The 22,395-nt window shown below is 46.2% G+C and overlaps 1 protein-coding gene across 4 annotated transcripts in view; it reads left to right on the top strand.

Annotated features, from left to right (window-relative positions):
* The window catches only part of PLXNA4 (plexin A4), a 604,081-nt gene that overhangs the window by 557,750 nt on the left and 23,936 nt on the right, over window positions 1–22,395 (top strand). For all 4 annotated transcript variants that reach the window (XM_082238689.1, XM_082238692.1, XM_082238690.1 and 1 more), the window contains 5 exons: window positions 72–231; window positions 4,376–4,479; window positions 8,226–8,325; window positions 10,618–10,808; window positions 21,063–21,232. In XM_082238689.1, the coding sequence (XP_082094815.1) occupies window positions 72–231; window positions 4,376–4,479; window positions 8,226–8,325; window positions 10,618–10,808; window positions 21,063–21,232 (725 nt within the window). The remainder of the gene's footprint in view (window positions 1–71; window positions 232–4,375; window positions 4,480–8,225; window positions 8,326–10,617; window positions 10,809–21,062; window positions 21,233–22,395) is intronic.

The raw sequence follows: 22,395 nt of genomic DNA, 5'->3' as shown, positions 1-22,395 counted from the left end.
TGCTGTTTCTGGATCAGGCCCCCTGGCTAAGCTAACTCGTCTGCTTGTTTCCAACCCACAACCCTCTACAGGTCCTAAGCTGTGTGAACCCTGACAATGTGAACAGCCCCGAGATCCCCGTGAAGATCCTGAACTGCGACACCATCACGCAAGTGAAGGAGAAGATCCTTGACGCCATCTTCAAGAACGTGCCGTGCTCCCACCGGCCAAAAGCCGCCGACATGGATCTAGGTACGTGAGTCGCTTGTTTGGGTCGACTGAGCCAGGCGTCCAGCAGGACTACCAGTCAATACACACAACCATTGGAATATATAGTAGCATGTGGGAAACTCCCTCAAGGGTTAGCTCTCAGCTTCTCTGGCCTGCATCGTGTGGGGCTCAGTTTTCACCATGCTGCCATTGTGTAGGGATTTTTTTGAGGGGTTCAGAACAGAGGCTCGCAGCAAGTTCCCAATTGGTCAGACTTTATTCAATAATGCATTACAGGACAGAGTCCAAAGAGTATTCAAGAGCCTTTCATGAGGACACACTCTGTGTGGGGAAAATACATCAACTTGGCTGTTTCATCCTCTGGCCAACGCCCTACTTTCTGCCACCTCATTGCTTCACCAGCCATCCACAGTCCTGGAAAACACTTACTAACTGTTAAGTTGTGGGTGAACATATCAGACGACACAGTGATTCTTCAAACAGCTCTTGTTTATTCACAGGCCAGAACAGAACTGAACTGAAGGGTTCAGCCAGCCTGCTTATATAGAGCTCCACTAGAACGCAACAGTAACCATTTTCTGTAACTATCCAATCACTGAGCGTCACTTTCAATCTCTTATTTGCATATGTGGACCTGAGTGAAAACTATCTACAGTATCCCCCTGCTGGCCCAGGGTGAGAACTTCAGTACATAACACTAACCACCCCCTTTTTTACTGCACATTGCAGAGCTCTCCTTGTACCTGGAGTTGTTTTTTACTCTAACCATCAGAGTTAGTCTTCCCTTTAACTGGTTCTTACCAGTTGTGTGGTCAGGCAGACTATTGTATACATTACACTGGCCTCACTGATAATGTTTTTTTTAATAAGACTTTTACCGAGTGACACTTTTTAAACATGGTGACAGATGTACATGACTGAATCATCTCACATACTAATGACAGGGTGGGGAAAATTCTCAGGCTCCCTCTGATTCGGTCCCCCAAACCTCTGGTGTAGGTTTTCTTGAGGGGAAATGCAATGGAGAGAATGAAGAACAGCAATATTAGATACAATCCATAGTGTGTGTGTATGTGTGTGTGTTCACAATCTAATAGGCACAAAATATAAGGAAAAAAGGAATTCATAGAGTAGAGCAGGGGTCAACAAACTTTTTCAGCAGTGGGACGGTCCACTGTCCCTCAGACCTTGTGGGGGGCCGGACTATATTTTGAAAAGAAAAAAAAGAACGAATTCCTATCCCCCACAAATAACCCAGAGATGCATTTTAAATAAAATGACACATTCTACTCATGTAAAAGCACGCTGATTCCCGGACTGTCTGCAGGCCAGATTTAGGATGTGATTGGGCCGGATCCGGCCCCCAGGCCTTAGTTTGCCTACCCATGGAGTAAAGGAAAGCAGGCATTGGGTCAGCTGCTCCTTCGCTGGGGGATCGATGAGGCCAGGTGGATCTTCCCCCTTGATTGATTGATTGATTGATTTACTTATATGCCACTTGCCCCCTTTTCATATTTCCAAAGTGGCAAACATTCAAAACATCAACATACAGAGCAGTGGAAATGCACATATACAAAAGACAAAACATGACGGTAAAATTAAAAATGACAAAAAACCAAATTGGGCCAACACGTATTTAAAAAATAAAGAATCTAGGCTTAAGTACATAAATACGTAGCAAAACAAGAGTTAACCAGCAATGGCATTTCTGGTACTTGTCTTGCTGTGCTCCAAGGAGCTTGATTTAAATACAGTTCAGAGGGGAGGGGTAGATGACATACTGCTGGCATACAGGCTAGATGAGATACGGCTGACTCCCATATCCTTACTCCTGAGGAGGCTGACAGCAGCGAAAAGGAAATGTTGGCGAGGGCAACGGTGGTAAGTCTCTTCTCCAGCCACCTGGAAGTTAGCCAACTGCTGGTGCAGTACTTACTGCACTAACCCATTGCCATGGCAACCTTGCTGGGAGGCAGGAGGTGCAGCCGCCCAATGCCCTGGTCATCTGGCAAAGGCCGGCATGTACTTCCCCCTGGTCTTGCAGTCCTAAGGTGTTTGAGTGTGTATGTTTTGATTGGACTCAAAACTGCAGTTGGGTTGCAGCTCGCAAAAGATGGCTGAAGTCATGCAAATGCCTGCCAAGATCAACACGGGGAAGAAAGAAAAATCTCAAGCACAAATCGGCAGAAATGTGTCTGAAGTGAGTCTGGAAAAGGAGTGAAGGGCTGGGCAAGGTTGAGCGAGAGGCCAGCCAGGAGCTGGTTAGGGGAGAGAGGAAAGATTTATAGTTGGGCATTCAAGTTCTTGATAACAGAATTCTTTGTTGGTGCCACCTTCTTGGTCTATGTGATTGATTGATTGATTGATTGATTGATTGAGTCAGTGTGGTGTAGTGGTTCAAGTGTCAGACCAGAAGCATGGAGACTAGGGTTCAAATCCCCACATGAAGCTCACTCGGTGACTTTCGGCCAGTCACTAACTCCCAGCCTAGCCTGCCTCACAAAGTTGTTGTGGGAATTAAAGGAGGACGAGGAGAACTGTGTATGCTTCCTTGAGGTGCTTCTGGGAAATGTGGGGTATAAATGTGATGAACAATAATGCTAAATATTGATTAATTGATTGATTTGAGGTATATAGATACTGCCTTCCTGCCAAGGCACCTAAGGTGATTCACAGTTTAAACACTAAAACAAGTACATTGGATTAAATGAAGACGGACAGAGTCCTGTCATGCCAACTGGGAGCTGAGCTCCCTGGGCTGGGCTCCTTCACGTCTGGCTTCCCTCAGGGCATGCTGGTCTTTAGCAGCCCCAAGAAAAGGTGTGGAAGGAAAACCCCAATATCTCTCTCCAGCCTTTGATGGTTCTGCTAGTCAATAGTCTGTGGGCTTCTGCACCAAAAGAACTAGATCGTTTGAAAGCATTTTGACTTTTCCCACCTAGGACTAGGGATGGTAAGGAACTCAATTCAGTTTGCATACAAAGGGGAACCTGCCAAACCTGCCCTTTCCAAAACAATATGTGAACTGAAAGACAGCCATCCTACAAAATTCATGCTTTCCCAAATTTTGCGATGCAGTTCTCCAGCCAGGTATCACATATAATAAAGTCATACAGTGCAATAAAGCATGTATAAAATGCGTATATCAATGAAAATAGCATTATACTGGGGAAACAGCTCTGTAAAAAATGTGTATATAAGCCAAAGCTGCATGTAAGGTTGAAGGAATTCACACTAAAATGCTGGTGAATTTTGTGTGTATACAGACACACAAATCACAGATTGCTGCAGAAATGTGGAAAACTGAATTGAAGACTGCGGAAATTAGAAACTGAGAGATTTGAAACTGCCCCCACGTCCTTCCAGACAAAGTTGTCCGACTTCCCACTTTACTTTCGTTCAGCGTGGACACTTTTTGCAGTTGAACTTCTGCAACGGATTGCAAAATAGACAGCAAAAGCCGAGCGCTGGTTTTGCAAATGCATTTTAATTATGCAGTAAGGAAGTTGCTAGGGTCAAATCAAATTGGCAGCGGTTTTCACATTTCTGTATCAGAAGCATAAACAGAGGCTGTGGTGGGTGCCCCCACGCTCCTTTTAAAAATTGTGAAGTTGGGCGTTGGAGCTGTCCGAGCTCCTGAACCCAGATATGTGTTGAATTTTGTTGTGGTCGCTCAGAGAGGGAAGAAGCGTTTTGCACATGCTTAGAGCTGGGATGGGAAGCCAACGTCCAGTTCACACTCTTCACGCCACTGGTGGGCAGGGTCAGAAGCAAAAGTGGGAGGAACAATTAAGATAAATTTTGCCTTTGTGTAGTAGGCTAGTTTCAACATGCACTCATACACAGCCCCTCTATCCTCCATCCAGGCAGGCAAAAACACAAGGCAGGAGGGTGGAAAGGAGGGCGAACAGGAGTATGGCTTGGGGAGAGTCCTGAGGGCCAGATAGAAAGCTCCGGAGGGCCACATTCATCCCACATCAGCACAGAGGCACTCTATATTTTTTCTTGCAACACAAGCCCTGGATCAGAGGAAGCCTTGGGCAGACTCACATTTGCAGACTGAGAGCCAGCAAGTCTGACCACAGTCACCCTCCTTCCTTCTCTCTTGTGGTTCCCCCCATGTCTCCTGGTGAGGAAGGTCACCTGTGATTCTCTCTCTCCGCAGAGTGGAGGCAAGCGAGCGGAGCCAGGATGATCCTTCAAGACGAGGACCTCACAACGAAGATCGAGAATGACTGGAAAAGGCTCAATAACCTCGCTCACTATCAGGTAATCTGGAATCTTTGCTGTTCTTACCCCTTGAATTCCAGGGACCAGGTTGACTTCATCACAAAAACAGTTAAAGCAAATGCAGTGTTAGCCCTCTGCCTGATGTTTATTAGTTTACCAGATGTAGGTGTGATGGCCTGGGACTCAGGCTCGGACTCGGAACCAGAGGAGTCTCAGTCTGCACCAAATCCTTTGCCTCAGGCATCATCTGAACCCAGTCTGGAGCCTGATCCTTAAGAGTCCCAGTCTGCACAGCTTCCCCTGCAACAAGCACCAGCTGGGCCGAGTCAGGGGCCTGAGCCTGCCCTGGCTCCAGATGCGGGGATGACCTCGTTGCCTTCAGCTGGGTAATCACTTACAGCTGCTCCACTACCGGTTGGGTCAGGGGAGGCTGAGGTGGCCCCTGGGTCTAGTAACCCACAACATCTCCCAAGCTGCAGAGACTAAGGTCTGAGAGAAGGAGAGACCTGAGTACTTGCAGGAGGAGTGCTCGCCTTCGGGAGAAACAGGGAGGTGAGTCGCCGGGGGATCAGGACCAGCTGTTACCCCAACAAAGATAAAAGGCTGTCGGACCCCACCCCAGGTTGTGGGGGCAACATTCCTGTTTGCTAGAACCTGCCTGAAACCCTGTGCCTGATCTAGCCTGGTTGCCTGCTTTGTGTCCTGCCTTGGCCCTGTCGGACTGACTCCTTGCGGAATCCTTGGATTTGGGAGTGGATCTGGACCACGTTGCCTGGGTTAAGCCCTGAGCCCAGAAAAGTAGGGAGGGAGTTTATTTTTCAAACTTTATGAAAGAGCTGGATCAGAGGAATGACAAGTCGTTCCATTCTCAGCCATCAAGTGGGTGCCTCTCCCTGTCTTCCTTGACAGGCGACTCCGTCACCTGGTGACATTCAATCAGAAATATCCAGCTTAGGAGAGAAAACCATTCCCCCAACTCCTTTCTTTATTCCAGCACGCGCGCCCCGCATCGCCTTCACTCCCCCTGTGATGGCATCGGATGAAATGTCAGGCCACAGATTAGAAACAGATTGGAAGCGGAGATGAGATAATGAGGAGGACAGCAGTTAATTCCATTCAGGCAGGGGAAGGAGATTGATGCTTTCGGTCCTGAAGGGAAATGCCACAACTCCCCAGAGGACCCTGCATGCTAACTAACAGGGCAAGGGGGGGAGGGCTAGGTTCGGAGGATACTGTGCCTTCGTTCCCAACAATGGCAGATGGAGGCAAGTCACTTATTCGCCAAAGAATTGGTGCTTTTGAATTCTGGTGCTGGAGGAGACTCTTGAGAGTTCCATGGACTGCAAGAAGATCAAACCTCTCCTTTCTGAAGGAAATCAGCCCTGAGTGCTCACTGGAAGGACAGATCCCGAAGCTGAGGCTCCAAGACTTTGGCCACCTCATGAGAAGAGAAGACTCCCTGGAAAAGACCCTGATGTTGGGAAAGATGGAGGGCACAAGGAGAAGGGGACGGCAGAGGACGAGATGGTTGGACAGTGTTCTCGAAGCTACCAGCATGAGTTTGACCAAACTGCGGGAGGCAGTGGAAAACAGGAGTGCCTGGCGTGCTCTGGTCCATGGGAAGAGTCGGATGTGACTAAATGACTAAACAACAACAAGTCTCCTCTACAGAAGCTGAGAGGGAGATCTATGGGTGGAAGAGGAGGCTCGAGGGTGGAAATGGAGGTCCATTTCTTCTTGACCCAGCATGGAAAGGTCCTCTGGTGTTTCTCTGGCAGTTTTCCACTGACAGTGGCCTTGAAAGCAAGCTGTGCTGCAGCCAGGCAGGGCTAGATAGCATGCTACCCACCAAATGTTGTTGCCTTACAGAACCCACCATCCTCAGCCATTGGCTGTGGTAAGAGGTGCTCAGCAGTGGAACAGAGGTGGCAGGCAGAGATTTTAAAACAGAGGTCAGATGGCCGTCCGTGAAAGATTAGTTAGCTGTGATTCCTGCATTGGATGCGGTTGGACTCAGTGACCCTTGGGGTCCTTTTCAACCTTACAGTCCTGTGGTTCTGATATTTCTGGAATGACTGGCTCATACCTCAGGGAAAGCCTTCTTAAACAAAAACGCTTGCAGTAGACACCTAAATATCATGATGAAGGGTGCTGTTTGCAAAGGCCGCTGGAGAGGGGCTTAATCCAGATCAGAAGCTCATCCCTGCCTGCTTCCGCCACCTTCAAATGGCTATTTTAACCACACTTTTCAAACACCACCACCACACATTAATTTTAGGTTAGATTTTAGTGACTAAGTTTTAATTTATATATTTTTAACTGTTGCTGTATCTGTATTGTTCCTGTTATACCTAATTGTAAATTCAAATGTATCACTGTCATGTTTTATGACTTCCATGACATTGTATGTGGGCTGGAACTGGTCTGTGACCGAAATAATAAATAATAATAACAGCACACAAACGTCTGTGTCTAGAGCTGCCTCAGGATCGCACAGGATTCTTCCGGAAACATGTCCTTAGTTCGATCAGGAGGCTGGAGTGGAAGATCTGTTAGATCTACTCAGTCCCAGCCTTCCAACATAACAACTGAGAACTTGAAGGGATTGAATCGCAGAAGGCAGGCAAACCTGAAAGCCACAAGAGGCTTTTTAGCAAAAGGCTATTAGTGTGCAGATCTTATACCACCAATTGGATAGCCACCAATGTTTCAGTGGGACACTGTTGACCCTCCTCCCTTCATGCGAGGACGAGAAGACTAACTTGCAGGTGTTAAAAGCCACCTTTCTGGGCTCCATGAAGAGCTGGCTAATTAGCATCTCAGAGATGCTTTGAAGATGAAGGCACTCTGTGTTAAGTGCTAATTATTGTTATTGCTGGTAGAAGAGCTGGCGTCTCTTCCCCAGGTCCTCTCCCTCTCCCTTTCTTCTCGGAATTACGCATTCTTCAAAGATGTTCCCGGCGCTGCTAAATATTCTGTATTGTTCCGCCTGCTTTTTGAAGAGAGGCTCTGAGAGGGCATCAATCAGGAGCTGGATGGCTTCCCATCTTTTGGAGAGCTTTCCGCTCTTCTGGGCTTCAGGTGGCCTCTTGTGGCCCACAGTCCCAGAGACCTGCAGCCATAAATCCTTCCTCAAAAGTGCAAAGTAACCCCAGGGCCTGTTCAAGGCTTCATTCTTCACCATTCTTACCTCTGACCGCCTGCCGGCTGAGCCACTGCTGCATCCCAGGAGGTTGACCTGGTGCAAAAATGCTGGCAAGAGCACCAGATTGGCTCCGCTGGTGTGTTTGCACCATGCTGACTTCACTGCCATTTCCCCCTTCTCTCTCCTGATAAAAGCTGGCTGTATGTGTTGTGTAGCCTGTGGCAGAGATAGGGAACTTCCCTAGGAACATAGGGGTAGACTATTGGTCCATCTATCTCAGTACTGTCTACACTGACTGGTAGTGACTCTGCAGGGTTTCGGATCGGGATCTTTCCCAGAACTGGAGAAAGCTTTTGAAGCTCCCAAACGACCGACCAGGAGGGAGAGAACATGCCAGTCGGGCATGTGTCTCTACCAGGGTCCTACACGAGTGTAGGATGATCCTAACACTCCCCCTCCTCTTCTTCCATTATCTCCCAGCTTTGTCCTTCCTCCGTCTCAGAGCCATGACCTTCTGCAAACCACTGTTGTAAATCTGTCCTTTCCTCCTCCTCTTGGGAAGGTTCAGGAGGAGTGGGGGCTAGGCTCCACCATTCCTCTTCAGTCCAGTCCCTGACACTATGGCTCTTTCCCTCTTTAGGTGCCCGATGGATCCGTAGTGGCTCTGGTGTCCAAGCAGGTGACAGCCTACAATGCTGTCAACAATTCCACCGTCTCCAGGACCTCTGCTAGCAAGTATGGTAAGAGCCTGGGCACCCTGAGGACAATGGGGGTGGAGAGGGAAGGGAGTCCAGGCCAGGGTGCAAGGCTCACATCCTGGTATTCCTCATGATAGGGATGCGGATGGCACTGTGGTCTAAACCACTGAGCCTCTTGGGCTTGCCTATCAGAAGGTTGGCGGTTCAAATCCCTGCGATGGGGTGGGCTCCCATTGCTCTGTCCCAGCTCCTGCCAACCTAGCAGTTCGAAAGCACACCAGTGCAAGTAGATAAATAGGTACCACTGTGGTGGGAAGGTAAACAGTGTTTCTGTGCAGTCTAGTTTCTGTCATGGTGTTCTGTTGCTCCAGAAGTGGTTTAGTCATGCTGGCCACATGACCCGGAAAGCTGTCTGCGGACTAACGCTGGCTCCCTCGGCCTGAAAGCGAGATGAGCACTACAACCCCATAGTCGCTTTGACTGGACTTAACCATCCAGGGGTCATTGTCCTTTACCTTTTACCTATTCCTCATGATATGCCCCAAAGCTCCAAAACAGCTATCACTGTGCAACCTCAAATTGCCAGCATGTGGTTGAATTTCACCCCAAAACAGTGGCAGTCTGGAATTGCCTTGTAAAGTCCTGCACTGAAGTTGGTTGGATTCACCTCTGGGTTGCGCTGGGTTTTCATGCCATTATTTGGAGAGGTAGAGATATTTGTGGAAAGAAGAAGGAACCTTTATGGTGCATGCTTTCCCCAAGTATCTGTTTTGCACTCCTGACTCTTCCCTGATGGGGGTGGAAGGGCTAAAAAGAAAAGAAGGGAAATGGTAGCACCATCTTCTGATGCAACCCACCTTAGGTCAGGTCATGACCCAGCAGATGAAGACCAATAACTTAAGCTCTGGCCACGATGCTCCAGGATGCTCCTGGCAGTAATTAATACAGCTTGCAACTCATTAGTGCATTTTCCAAGATAGATCTTGCCCTCCATTGTGACCTCTGATCTTAGCTCATCGCAGATGACAATTTGGTCCCACTTTTTGCATTAACCTTATAAAGTGTGGTGTTCCCCATTCAGCGTCATGATTTGCATATCCTTCTAAAATCTACAAGAGCAGCAGTCAAAATCACACTCGGGGAATTTGAGCACCAAGCATAGCTGTCAACCGTCCCTTATTTGGCAGGAAAGTCCCTTATCCCAGCGCCATGTCCCGCTGCTGTCCCTTATTGATGATGTCCCTTCAATTTCCCGGGTTTCAAAGGAAGCAGCTCCTCTCCCTCCCTCCCTGCCTGCCAGGGAGGAGGGAGGCTCCAACTGTGTTGCTTGGCTGCGTTGCTCACCCAATAAGGAGTCTAAGAACGACTGGGGGGTGGAGCTTGCATGCCTTGTGCCGATCAAATCGGCTGCGTTGCCTGGGGGCTCGCCTTTGCTCAGCACTTCCCAGAGGAGAGGTGACGGTGGTTTCCCTTGCTGCATCCCCTTTGCTGGGTTGCTGCGCTGTGGGAACCACCGCTTGAGGCTTCGTTTGGCTGCTGGCTGGGTTTTCTGCCTTTGGCTCGGAGGGGCTCAGAAGTTGAACATACCTGTGCTGGGAAAATCCCTTATTTTGGCTGCTGATCCCTTATTTTCAAATCTGTAAGTTGACAGCTATGGCACCAAGCCAGAATAGTAGGCTCAAAAGCCCAGCGTGGTTAAGAGATTATTGTCCGTGTTCACGTGAACAGATACATAGCCAACTCTAGCTAAAGAGCTTCAGGGGGGTGGGGGCGGAACCTGATATGGTAGAAGAGAAAGACAGTCTTGCATACTATGACAGTTTTTCCCCAACCTGGCACATTCCAGATGTTTTGGACTACAGTTCCCAGCCAGCTTTCTAAACATCTATGTTTATCTAAACCAGTGTTTCCCAAACTTTTGTCTCCAGCAGTTTATGGACTACAACTCCCATTCATCCCTAGCTAGAAGGACCAATGGCCATGGAGGATGGGAATTGTAGTCCAAAAACAACTGGAGATCCAAGTTTGAGAGACACAGCTCTAAACAAAAATGCTTTTAAAAGGAGCCAAAAAGAATACAGCAAAGGAACCTGCCTCGGGTCAATAGGCAGGGAGTTCCATAGTATACATGCTGCCATACTAAATGGCCAGTTCCTTACAAATGTGGAACACATATTAGGTGGCCCTGTAGCAATGCCAGTTCCGCCGATCTAAGCAGTTGATTTGGCATATATGGGGTAAGGCAATCTCACAGGAGAACTGGCCCCCGAGACCTGGTTGCCCAGCTTGTCCTTGAAGAAAACATCCTGAAGCTATGGGATTTCTCCCTTTCAGAAAACATGATCCGCTACACAGGCAGCCCAGACAGCTTGCGCTCCCGGACGCCCATGATCACACCCGACCTGGAGAGTGGAGTCAAGATGTGGCATCTGGTCAAGAACCACGAGCATGGAGATCAGAAGGAGGGCGACCGAGGGAGCAAGATGGTGTCAGAGATCTACCTGACCAGGCTGCTAGCCACCAAGGTAGGGAAGGGTTGTGGGGACCGGGGAATAATTTGGTGGAGAAGGCTTTGGAGGACAGGAGGCACCAGTACTCTTGGGATCTTAGAATCATAGAATTTGGAAGTCCAACCCTCTGCAACACAGGAATATTTTGTCCCATGTAGGGCTCGAACCCTTGTCTTGGCAGATAAGGGAAGTAATAGTGCCACTGTATTCTGCTCTGGTCAGACCTCACCTGGAGTACTGTGTCCAGTTCTGGGCACCACAGTTCAAAAAGGACACTGACAAACTGGAACGTGTCCAGAGGAGGGCAACCAAAATGGTCAAAGGCCTGGAAACGATGCCTTATGAGGAACGGCTAAGGGAGCTGGGCATGTTTAGCCTGGAGAAGAGGAGGTTAAGGGGTGCTATGATAGCCATGTTCAAATATATAAAAGGATGTCACATAGAGGAGGGAGAAAGGTTGTTTTCTGCTGCTCCAGAGAAGCGGACACGGAGCAATGGATCCAAACTACAAGAAAGAAGATTCCACCTAAACATTAGGAAGAACTTCCTGACAGTAAGAGCTGTTCGACAGTGGGATTTGCTGCCAAGGAGTGTGGTGGAGTCTCCTCCTTTGGAGGTCTTTAAGCAGAGGCTTGACAACCATATGTCAGGAGTGCTCTGGTGGTGTTTCCTGCTTGGCAGGGGGTTGGACTCGATGGCCCTTGTGGTCTCTTCCAACTCTATGATTCTATGATTCTATGATTCTAAGAGATGAGAGGATGATTTGGCGGCTGGGTTTACCTCTTCATCTGCAGTGCTTCCTGCTATTCAGAAGGTACCCAGACTTCACCCCTTTAAATGCAACCGTTAATATTCACAATCACTGCAAATAGATTTAAAGTCTATGCATATATTCTAGTACCTATGGTTGCCAGCCTTCATATCCCATTTGCAGACATTTTCGTAAGGCAGAGTTGAGCCTGGTGCCAGAAGTCCTCTAGACCACATCCTTGGGGATCCTGCCTTTGTCCATTCTGTGGACATCACCAAGCTAGTGTAGATGTCGCTGGGAAAATGTAAAGCAATCTAGCCTGCCACACCTCCGGAAGGGTGGGGATTCCAGAGAGAGTTCTGGCCTTGCTTATAGGGCAAGGTGAATGCCAGTCACAAATCATTTGGGCCTTCTGAAGGGAAAGCGTCAACATGGCTTCCAAGAAGAGTCTTAGCAACCAGGGAGACTTATTTAAATATGCCCACTATTATTTTTTTAAATAACATATTTACAGACCCTCCAACTGTCCCTATTTTCTCGGGACGTCCCTGATTTAGAGAAGCTGTCCCGGTTCCAGTTTTTGAATGTCCTAGTTTTCCTTAGGATGTCCCTTTTTTCATTGGAGAGATGTTGCAGGGCATGTATTTAAATGTTTTAGTGAAAGTGCTAAAATCCTGCGATTTTTAGCAAGAATACTTGTAGCAAGAAGTTGGAAATGTGAAACAACACCAACAGCACATGATAGAGTATCTCCAACTAGCAAAGCTGACAGGAAAGTCAGGGGAGCCTTAAATCAGAAAGTATATGGAGAATGGAAAATATTTAAGGGATATATAAGATTATACTGTAAAAATGATACCATCCTAGCAGAACTGGAATGATGCTTGTATACAATAAATAAATGAAATAAACATCCTAGCAGAACGTATGAAAAAAGATATAAAATTAAACTGTGAGATAAAATCATGACAAGAGAAAAAGTATAATGAGAACGATTGGAAGTTTCATTAAAAAACTTTATTGGTTAAGACATTATGTTGTATAAACATTTGGTCTTTCTTTATCATTTCTCTTTTCCTTTTTTAAAATTTGTCTTCTTAAATTTTGTTGTGATCTCCCCCCCCCCGTTTTTGTACTTAATTTTGTTATACTTACCTTTGTTGTGTGATTGCATTTTAAAACAAGAAAGATTTATATAAAGAAAGAAAGAGCTAAAATCCAGGCAAAGAATGGATATGTCAGTGGTGTCGGGCAAATGTCCTCCGGTTCTGGAAAGCTCCCCCTGAGTCATTTCTTTTTCTTTCTTAAATATATATATATATATATATATATATATATATATATATGCTTTCGTAGATTTTCACGGGTACAGGAATGTAGGTTTTGGTGTCTTCGGGTGTCTTCCCGTGTAAGAGTCGGGGTGTCTGGGCGACGTTTCGACGAGGTCTCACTCGTCATCTTCAGGCTGGTGCTTTCGGCTTCTTGTTACTGGAACAGAGCAGAATCTGGTGTTTGAGTTCCTATAAATACTGTTGAGGGGTGTGGTGTATAGCCTCCAACGTTCTGGGCAGAGAGGAAGTTCCTAGATTAGTGTGCCTTTTCTTCTTTTGTTCCTTAATTACTTGAGGGATATCTTGAGTGATTTCATGAGTGATATTCTGAATACCACTGGGTGGGTCATTAAGTGTAGATTAGTTGCTAAAGCTTTCGTGTCTTGACCTCTTGAGCTTGTGAAGAGTTTTTCTGAGAAGATGGCTGTGCTGCATTTAGTTGTGCTCTGGCTTGGCTTCGTGTATAGGGGCGAGCTGTAATTTTGTGCCTTGTGCCAGCCAGATCTGTGTAGGGATTGCAGGGGGGTGCAGCATCCGGAGGTGCCACTATAGTTTGGCTACTGGATGGAGTCTGTAATATGTCTGTGGAGAGGGTCTGGGTTTGGGTCTGGTGTGGTTGATTGGTGACGGCGTTCTGTGTGCCTCTGGTTCTGGTGTCGGTTTTTGTGGGGAGGGCTAATTTCCAGATGTCTGGCAGGCGGGACGTGTCGTCACGCTTGTTCATGTTGTGAGGGTGTTTCTCTATCTCGATGGCTTCCATGATTATTCTCTTGTGGTGATGTTCCATGTTAAAGAGCAATTTGGAATCTGCAAAATTAATTTCGTGTCCTGTTTCTTTCATGTGTTGGAAAAGAGAGGAAGTTTTTTCTTCTTTTTTGACGGCATTCTTGTGTTCTGCGATACGTGCATTTATTCGTCTGTTTGTTTGTCCAATGTACGTGGCTGGGCAGACTTTGCAGGGTATTTCATAGACCCCTTGGTTTTCCAGCTGGATTTTGTCTTTTGGGTTTCTGAGGATATTGGCTATTTTTTGGTTGGTGCAGAAGGCTGTTTTGATATTGTGTTTATGGAGGATTTTGCTGATTTTGTCTGTAGTGCCCTTGATATAAGGAAGGAGGGCCATGCCATTGTTTTCTTCTGTGTCTTGGTTTTTGGGGGGTGTTTCTTTTTGGATTAGCTTCGTAACCTTGTTTTTCTGGTATCCATTGGCGATTAACACATTTGAGAGATTCTGTAACTCAGTTGTCAAGTGGTCTTTGTCAGCCAGGCGTTTGGTTCTGGAGATGAGAGTCTTGGCTACGGAGACTCTCCGTAAACTATGGAAATAGAAGACAACAACCAACTCCCCTTTCTTGACGTCCTAATCTACAAAAAACCTGATGGCTCCCTAGGACACACTATCTACCGGAAAAAAACACACACCAACCGCTACTTACATGCACAATCACACCACCACCCTGCACAAATAAACTCCGTAGCCAAGACTCTCATCTCCAGAACCAAACGCCTGGCTGACAAAGACCACTTGACAACTGAGTTACAGAATCTCTCAAATGTGTTAATCGCCAATGGATACCAGAAAAACAAGGTTACGAAGCTAATCCAAAAAGAAACACCCCCCAAAAACCAAGACACAGAAGAAAACAATGGCATGGCCCTCCTTCCTTATATCAAGGGCACTACAGACAAAATTAGCAAAATCCTCCAGAAACACAATATCAAAACAGCCTTCTGCACCAACCAAAAAATAGCCAATATCCTCAGAAACCCAAAAGACAAAATCCAGCTCGAAAACCAAGGGGTCTATGAAATACCCTGCAAAGTCTGCCCAGCCACGTACATTGGACAAACAAACAGACGAATAAATGCACGTATCGCAGAACACAAGAATGCCGTCAAAAAAGAAGAAAAAACTTCCTCTCTTTTCCAACACATGAAAGAAACAGGACACGAAATTAATTTTGCAGATTCCAAATTGCTCTTTAACATGGAACATCACCACAAGAGAATAATCATGGAAGCCATCGAGATAGAGAAACACCCTCACAACATGAACAAGCGTGATGACACGTCCCGCCTGCCTGACATCTGGAAATTAGCCCTCCCCACAAAAACCGACACCAGAACCAGAGGCACACAGAACGCCGTCACCAATCAACCACACCAGACCCAAACCCAGACCCTCTCCACAGACATACTACAGACTCCATCCAGTAGCCAAACTATAGTGGCACCTCCGGATGCTGCACCCCCCTGCAATCCCTACACAGATCTGGCTGGCACAAGGCACAAAATTACAGCTCGCCCCTATACACGAAGCCAAGCCAGAGCACAACTAAATGCAGCACAGCCATCTTCTCAGAAAAACTCTTCACAAGCTCAAGAGGTCAAGACACGAAAGCTTTAGCAACTAATCTACACTTAATGACCCACCCAGTGGTATTCAGAATATCACTCATGAAATCACTCAAGATATCCCTCAAGTAATTAAGGAACAAAAGAAGAAAAGGCACACTAATCTAGGAACTTCCTCTCTGCCCAGAACGTTGGAGGCTATACACCACACCCCTCAACAGTATTTATAGGAACTCAAACACCAGATTCTGCTCTGTTCCAGTAACAAGAAGCCGAAAGCACCAGCCTGAAGATGACGATTGAGACCTCGTCGAAACGTCGCCCAGACACCCCGACTCTTACACGGGAAGACACCCGAAGACACCAAAACCTAAATATATATATATATATATATATATGCTTTCGTAGATTTTCACGGGTACAGGAATGCAGGTTTTGGTGTCTTCGGGTGTCTTCCCGTGTAAGAGTCGGGGTGTCTGTGCGACGTTTCGACGAGGTCTCACTCGTCATCTTCAGGCTGGTGCTTTCGGCTTCTTGTTACTGGAACAGAGCAGAGTCTGGTGTTTGAGTTCCTATAAATACTGTTGAGGGGTGTGGTGTATAGCCTCCAACGTTCTGGGCAGAGAGGAAGTTCCTAGATTAGTGTGCCTTTTCTTCTTTTGTTCCTTAATTACTTGAGGGATATCTTGGGTGATTTCATATTGAGGGATATTCTGGGTGATTCCTCAGAAACCCAAAAGACAAAATCCAGCTGGAAAACCAAGGGGTCTATGAAATACCCTGCAAAGTCTGCCCAGCCACGTACATTGGACAAACAAACAGACGAATAAATGCACGTATCGCAGAACACAAGAATGCCGTCAAAAAAGAAGAAAAAACTTCCTCTCTTTTCCAACACATGAAAGAAACAGGACACGAAATTAATTTTGCAGATTCCAAATTGCTCTTTAACATGGAACATCACCACAAGAGAATAATCATGGAAGCCATCGAGATAGAGAAACACCCTCACAACATGAACAAGCGTGACGACACGTCCCGCCTGCCAGACATCTGGAAATTAGCCCTCCCCACAAAAACCGACACCAGAACCAGAGGCACACAGAACGCCGTCACCAAACAACCACACCAGACCCAAACCCAGACCCTCTCCACAGACATATTACAGACTCCATCCAGTAGCCAAACTATAGTGGCACCTCCGGATGCTGCACCCCCCTGCAATCCCTACACAGATCTGGCTGGCACAAGGCACAAAATTACAGCTCGCCCCTATACACGAAGCCAAGCCAGAGCACAACTAAATGCAGCACAGCCATCTCAGAAAAACTCTTCACAAGCTCAAGAGGTCAAGACACGAAAGCTTTAGCAACTAATCTACACTTAATGACCCACCCAGTGGTATTCAGAATATCACTCATGAAATCACCCAAGATATCCCTCAAGTAATTAAGGAACAAAAGAAGAAAAGGCACACTAATCTAGGAACTTCCTCTCTGCCCAGAACGTTGGAGGCTATACACCACACCCCTCAACAGTATTTATAGGAACTCAAACACCAGACTCTGCTCTGTTCCAGTAACAAGAAGCCGAAAGCACCAGCCTGAAGATGACGAGTGAGACCTCGTCGAAACGTCGCACAGACACCCCGACTCTTACACGGGAAGACACCCGAAGACACCAAAACCTGCATATATATATATATATATATATATATATATATATATATATATATGCACACTATCTACCGGAAAAAAACACACACCAACCGTTACTTACATGCACAATCACACCACCACCCTGCACAAATAAACTCCGTAGCCAAGACTCTCATCTCCAGAACCAAACGCCTGGCTGACAAAGACCACTTGACAACTGAGTTACAGAATCTCTCAAATGTGTTAATCGCCAATGGATACCAGAAAAACAGGGTTACGAAGCTAATCCAAAAAGAAACACCCCCCAAAAACCAAGACACAGAAGAAAACAATGGCATGGCCCTCCTTCCTTATATCAAGGGCACTACAGACAAAATCAGTAAAATCCTCCATAAACCTCCATAAAAATATATTCCGGTAGATATTCAGAATATCACTCATGAAATCACCCAAGATATCCCTCAAGTAATTAATGACCCACCCAGTGATATTCAGAATATCACTCATGAAATCACCCAAGATATCCCTCAAGTAATTAAGGAACAAAAGAAGAAAAGGCACACTAATCTAGGAACTTCCTCTCTACCCAGAACGTTGGAGGCTATACACCACACCCCTCAACAGTATTTATAGGAACTCAAACACCAGACTCTGCTCTGTTCCAGTAACAAGAAGCCGAAAGCACCAGCCTGAAGATGACGAGTGAGACCTCGTCGAAACGTCGCACAGACACCCCGACTCTTACACGGGAAGACACCCGAAGACACCAAAACCTGCATTCCTATACCCGTGAAAATCTACGAAAGCATATATATATATATATATATATATATATATATATATATATATATATTAGTATTTTCCACACAACTGCAACAACACGAAAAATATCGAGAAACAACAATACACAATAACCAACATTCGAAAAACTAAAAAAGCAACAACTAAAAAAACCCCCAACAAATCCATATCTTACAAGTTAATAATATAGGTGTTTTTTTAGTGTTTATATTATTAACCCCCTGAGTCATTTCACTGTGTGCTGCACAGACTTCCCATCTTCCAGGAGTCTCTGTGACCCTGAACAAGCTGAAATCTGCCTGAGGATAATGCATCCTGTTGTCTGGAGTGCAATAACCATTCTCTCCCTCCTCTAATGTTTGGGGGGGGGTTGATCAGGAGGAGTGTTTAGCGGAGGAGGAGAGAGATGGAGAGAGTTTTCCAGCGGACTGGTTGACAGGGGAAACAGCCTCTCCGCCAAGGTGCTGGCCTGTACGAAGGTGCAGGCAGGCGAGCGAGCCAGCGGTGAGCACTCAATCTGTCACCGCGCTCAGCGTTTCATGGGAGATGATTTGCCTGACAGCTCTATAACTCTCTGCAGTTGACTTTCAGCCCGAGAATGCCATGGATGGCGCTTTAACACTTGATGCCTTCTGCGTGGCAACACCTCCTTGTCGCTCAGCGCTGGCACTTTGTTATTTACACAGAATTGGTTTTGCCGACAACTTCGCAGCGCTGCTCGGAAGCAGGGCAGGCAGAAGGGGCTCCTCAGCAGCGCTGCGTTAGGAAAGGAAAATGGATCGTCGTGAAGCAAGCTTAGGGGTGGAGGTTAGGGGGGGCAGCGTCTAAATTTTGCATCAAGAGGACCAGGTGGGTGAAGGAAGCTGAACTCAGCCTACTTGCGGACATCCAATGGAACGTAAAACCCAGGACACACCAAATAAATTAGTTCTTCTCATGTTAATATGGTTGTGAGGAAGGTGCAGGGGAGGTTGTATTTCCTGAGAATGCTCAGGGGACTGAATCTATCCCAGCACCTACTCCTGTCCTATTATCATAGTACCATCGAGAGTGTCCTAACCTATAATATATTATCGTGGTATGGGAGCAGCTCTGAAACGGATAAAAAAGCTTTACAGCGAACAATTAAAATTGCCCAGAACGTTATTGGGCTCCGACTACCAACCCTGGATGAGATCTTCACGTCTCGCATCTTGAAGAAGTCACATAATATTCTGAGAGATCCCACCCACCCTGCTCACAACTTCTTTGAACTATTGCCTTCAGGCAGAAGATATAGGACAATGAAAACACGAACCACACGCCTTCTGAATAGTTTCTATCCAAGAGCTCTGATTGCACTAAATAATGATCTCAGGGCCAGTTGCAAGGTTTAGTAAGTAGGGAGTGGAAGGAATGAGATAGGTTTTAGGTTATGTTATGTTTTTAATAGGTCATGCTATATTCTGGATTATGTTATGTTTTATAGATTATGTCTAAATAGGATGAGAGTTCGGAGATACGTGCAAATGTATATGTGAACCCGGTCTTTGGGTGGGTGTTTGATTTTCGTTGTTGTGTATACTGTGTATATACGGACAATGACAATAAATTTATCCAAATCCAAATGTTGTAGCATAGTTAAACATAACCATTCTGGCTAGTAGCCATTGAATTTGCTTAACCCTCCCATTCCTAAGGAAGTCAGATTATCCTCCACCGGGGCCAGGGCCTTCTCAGTGATGGCTCCGACCTGGTGGAATGCTCTGTCCCATGAGACCAGGACCCTGCAGGATTTAACTTCCTTTCACAAGGCCTGTAAGACAGAGCTATTCCGCCTGGCTTTCAATTTGAACTTAGCCTGATCTTTTATTCCCCTTCCTTCCCTCCCCCTCCCCTTTTTATGTAGATTACCCACTCTGGGATCCCACAGCTAATTCTCCCCTGGTCTCCTCGCTGGCCCAAACAGGACTAATTTAGCCAGCTATCCCTGGTGATCATCTAATGTTTGTTGGATGGATTTTCCCCCTAAATTGATTTTTGAATTCTGAATTAATTGTTATTCACATTTTATCCTGTATTTTATGCTGTTTTTTGTTGTATCAATTAAGTGTTTTAAATTTTTTGTTAGCTGCCCTGAGCCCAGTTTTCTGAACCGGGAAGGGCGGGGTATAAATAAATTATTATTATTATTATTATTATTATTATTATTATTATTATTATTATTCCCTCACCTCATAAGCAAATGGGGCAAACATGTAATAAATGGATCTTGCTGTCCCCATCACCTCTAATTTGACTCTCAAAATGAGACCCTTGTTATCTGAACAACGTGCAAATTTATGTAAACTTAAAAGTGAATGGTGAATGGTGGAATGCCCTCCCATCATATGTCAAGGACATAAGTAACTCTACAACCTTTAGAAGACATCTGAAGGCAGCCCCCTATAGGGAAGTTTTTTAAAAAATGTTTAATGTTTTATTATGTTTTTATCTATGTTGGAAGCCACCCAGATGGCTGGGGCAACCCAATCAGATGGAAATAATAATAATAATAATAATAATAATAATAATAATAATAATAATAATAATAATAATAAACCAGAATAAAGCCTTTAAACAGTTGACAATTCTAGCCACAGATGGGGCAAAGATTTTGATAAACCTTCATGGTCAAGAAAGGGACCCAGTTTTGAAAAAAACACACACAAACAAAGCCTACAATGTGTACTACTCACCCAATTGTCTAGCTCAGCTGGTTAGTGTGTGGTGCTGATAATGTCAAGGTTGAAAGTTTGATCCCTGTAAGGGACACCTGCACATTCCTGCATTCCAGGGGGGTTGGACTAGATGATCGTCAGGGTCCCTTCCAACTCTACAACTCTTATCTTCCTAGATCATTTCAGTGGTTTGGGAAGCATGTAGCAAGAATCAGTTCCACAGGCTGGAATGCTGCTCAACGGGGAATCTGACAACTTTGGCAGTTGTGCATTCCGGAATGAAAACATTTTGTGACATTAGAAGTGATGTCATAGATCTAGCCTATTCACACATTGGTTCAGAAGCCTTTTGTCTTCCAGTGATGGGCCTGCTTACCAAACACCACACTGAGAGCTAGTGTGGTGTAGTGGTTAAGAGCGGTGGACTCGTAATCTGGTGAACCGGGTTCGCTTCCCCGCTCCTCCACATGCAGCTGCTGGGTGACCTTGGGCTAGTCATACTTCTCTGAAGTCTCTCAGCCCCACTAACCTCACAGAGTGTTTGTTGTGGGGGAGGAAGGGAAAGGAGATTGTTAGCCGCTTTGAGACTCCTTCGGGTAGTGATAAAGCGGGATTATCAAATCCAAACTCTTCTTCTACTCTTCTTCTTCCTCCTTTTGCTCTCCTCCTACTAGGGCACTTTACAGAAGTTTGTGGATGACCTCTTTGAGACCATCTTCAGCACAGCGCATCGTGGGAGTGCCCTGCCCCTGGCCATCAAATACATGTTCGACTTCTTGGACGAGCAGGCAGACAAGCACAACATCCACGATCCTCACGTGCGGCACACTTGGAAAAGCAACTGGTGAGTGCAACATTGTCGTAGCATCATAGGGTTTGAATGGACCCCAATGGTCATCTATTCCAACCCCTTGCAATGTAGGGGTCAGAGCTAAATAATCTCTAACAGCTGGCCATCCAACCTCTGCCCTAAAGCCTCCAATGAAGAAGAACCATCTGTTCCACTGCTGAACTGTTCTTACCATCAAAAAGCTCTTCCTAATGTTTAGTCAGAATCTCCTTTCCTGTAACTTGAATCTACTGGTTCAGGTCCTACCATCCAGAGCAGGAGAAAACAAGCTTGTTCCCTCTTCCATGTGACAGCCCTTGAGATATTTGAAGATGGCTACTCGGTCTCATCTCAGTCGCCTGTTCTCCAGGCTAAACATCCCCAACTCCTTCAACCGTTCCTCATCAGGCTTGGTTTCCGGACCCATGATCGTCTTGGTTGCCCTCCTCTGTACACCTTCCAGCTTGTTGATATCCTTCTTAAACTGTGACACCCAGAAGTGGACACAGTGTTTTCAGGTGCTGAAATCTACTCGGAGTCGAGAGTGGATTTCATGTTCTTTATTCAGCTCATAGTGGTGAGGAGGAATGGAAGTTCCCCCAGAATGTCTGCTTTATATACATTATTTACACAATCGGCCCCACGTGATTGGCTAATTCTGGTGTTCACCTGTAGGCCAATCAGGTTGCGGATTCACTTCCACCTGGAGCTGGATTGGGTGGCTCCTGTGGACCAATCAGACCGCTGCATTCTGGACCCTATTGTTCTAGGACCAATCAGACTGCTGCCTTTTGGATCCTATTCAACTCAGTACATAACAGGTGGGGTCTGACCAAGGCAGAATAGAATGGTACTATCACTTCACCTGATCTGGACACAAGGCTTCCCCACCACTCCACATACGTGCCCCACTCCCTCCCTAAAGAACAAGTTGGTTGAATGCCACCCAAGAAACCCCCTCAGTTGTTGTTTTTTAAATGGGGGCTTGGTTAGCACCAAGAAGGGTATCTGATGGAGCCCACAGCTGCCTCTTTGGGTACCCCAGCTGTAGGCTGCTGCTATATTGCGTGGCGAGTTCCCGACCCCCCCCCCCCAGGTAGAAATAATGACACATGACACAACTATTAAGGTTAATGGGTTAAAAAATGCCACAACTTTATTGGTTACAGGTGATGAGC

This window comes from Podarcis vaucheri (assembly GCF_965113315.1).
Source record: "Podarcis vaucheri genome assembly, chromosome: 10".
Lineage (NCBI taxonomy): Eukaryota > Metazoa > Chordata > Lepidosauria > Squamata > Lacertidae > Podarcis > Podarcis vaucheri.
Note: the sequence above shows the minus strand (reverse complement) of the source record. Positions and strands in the feature narration are given on the sequence as shown.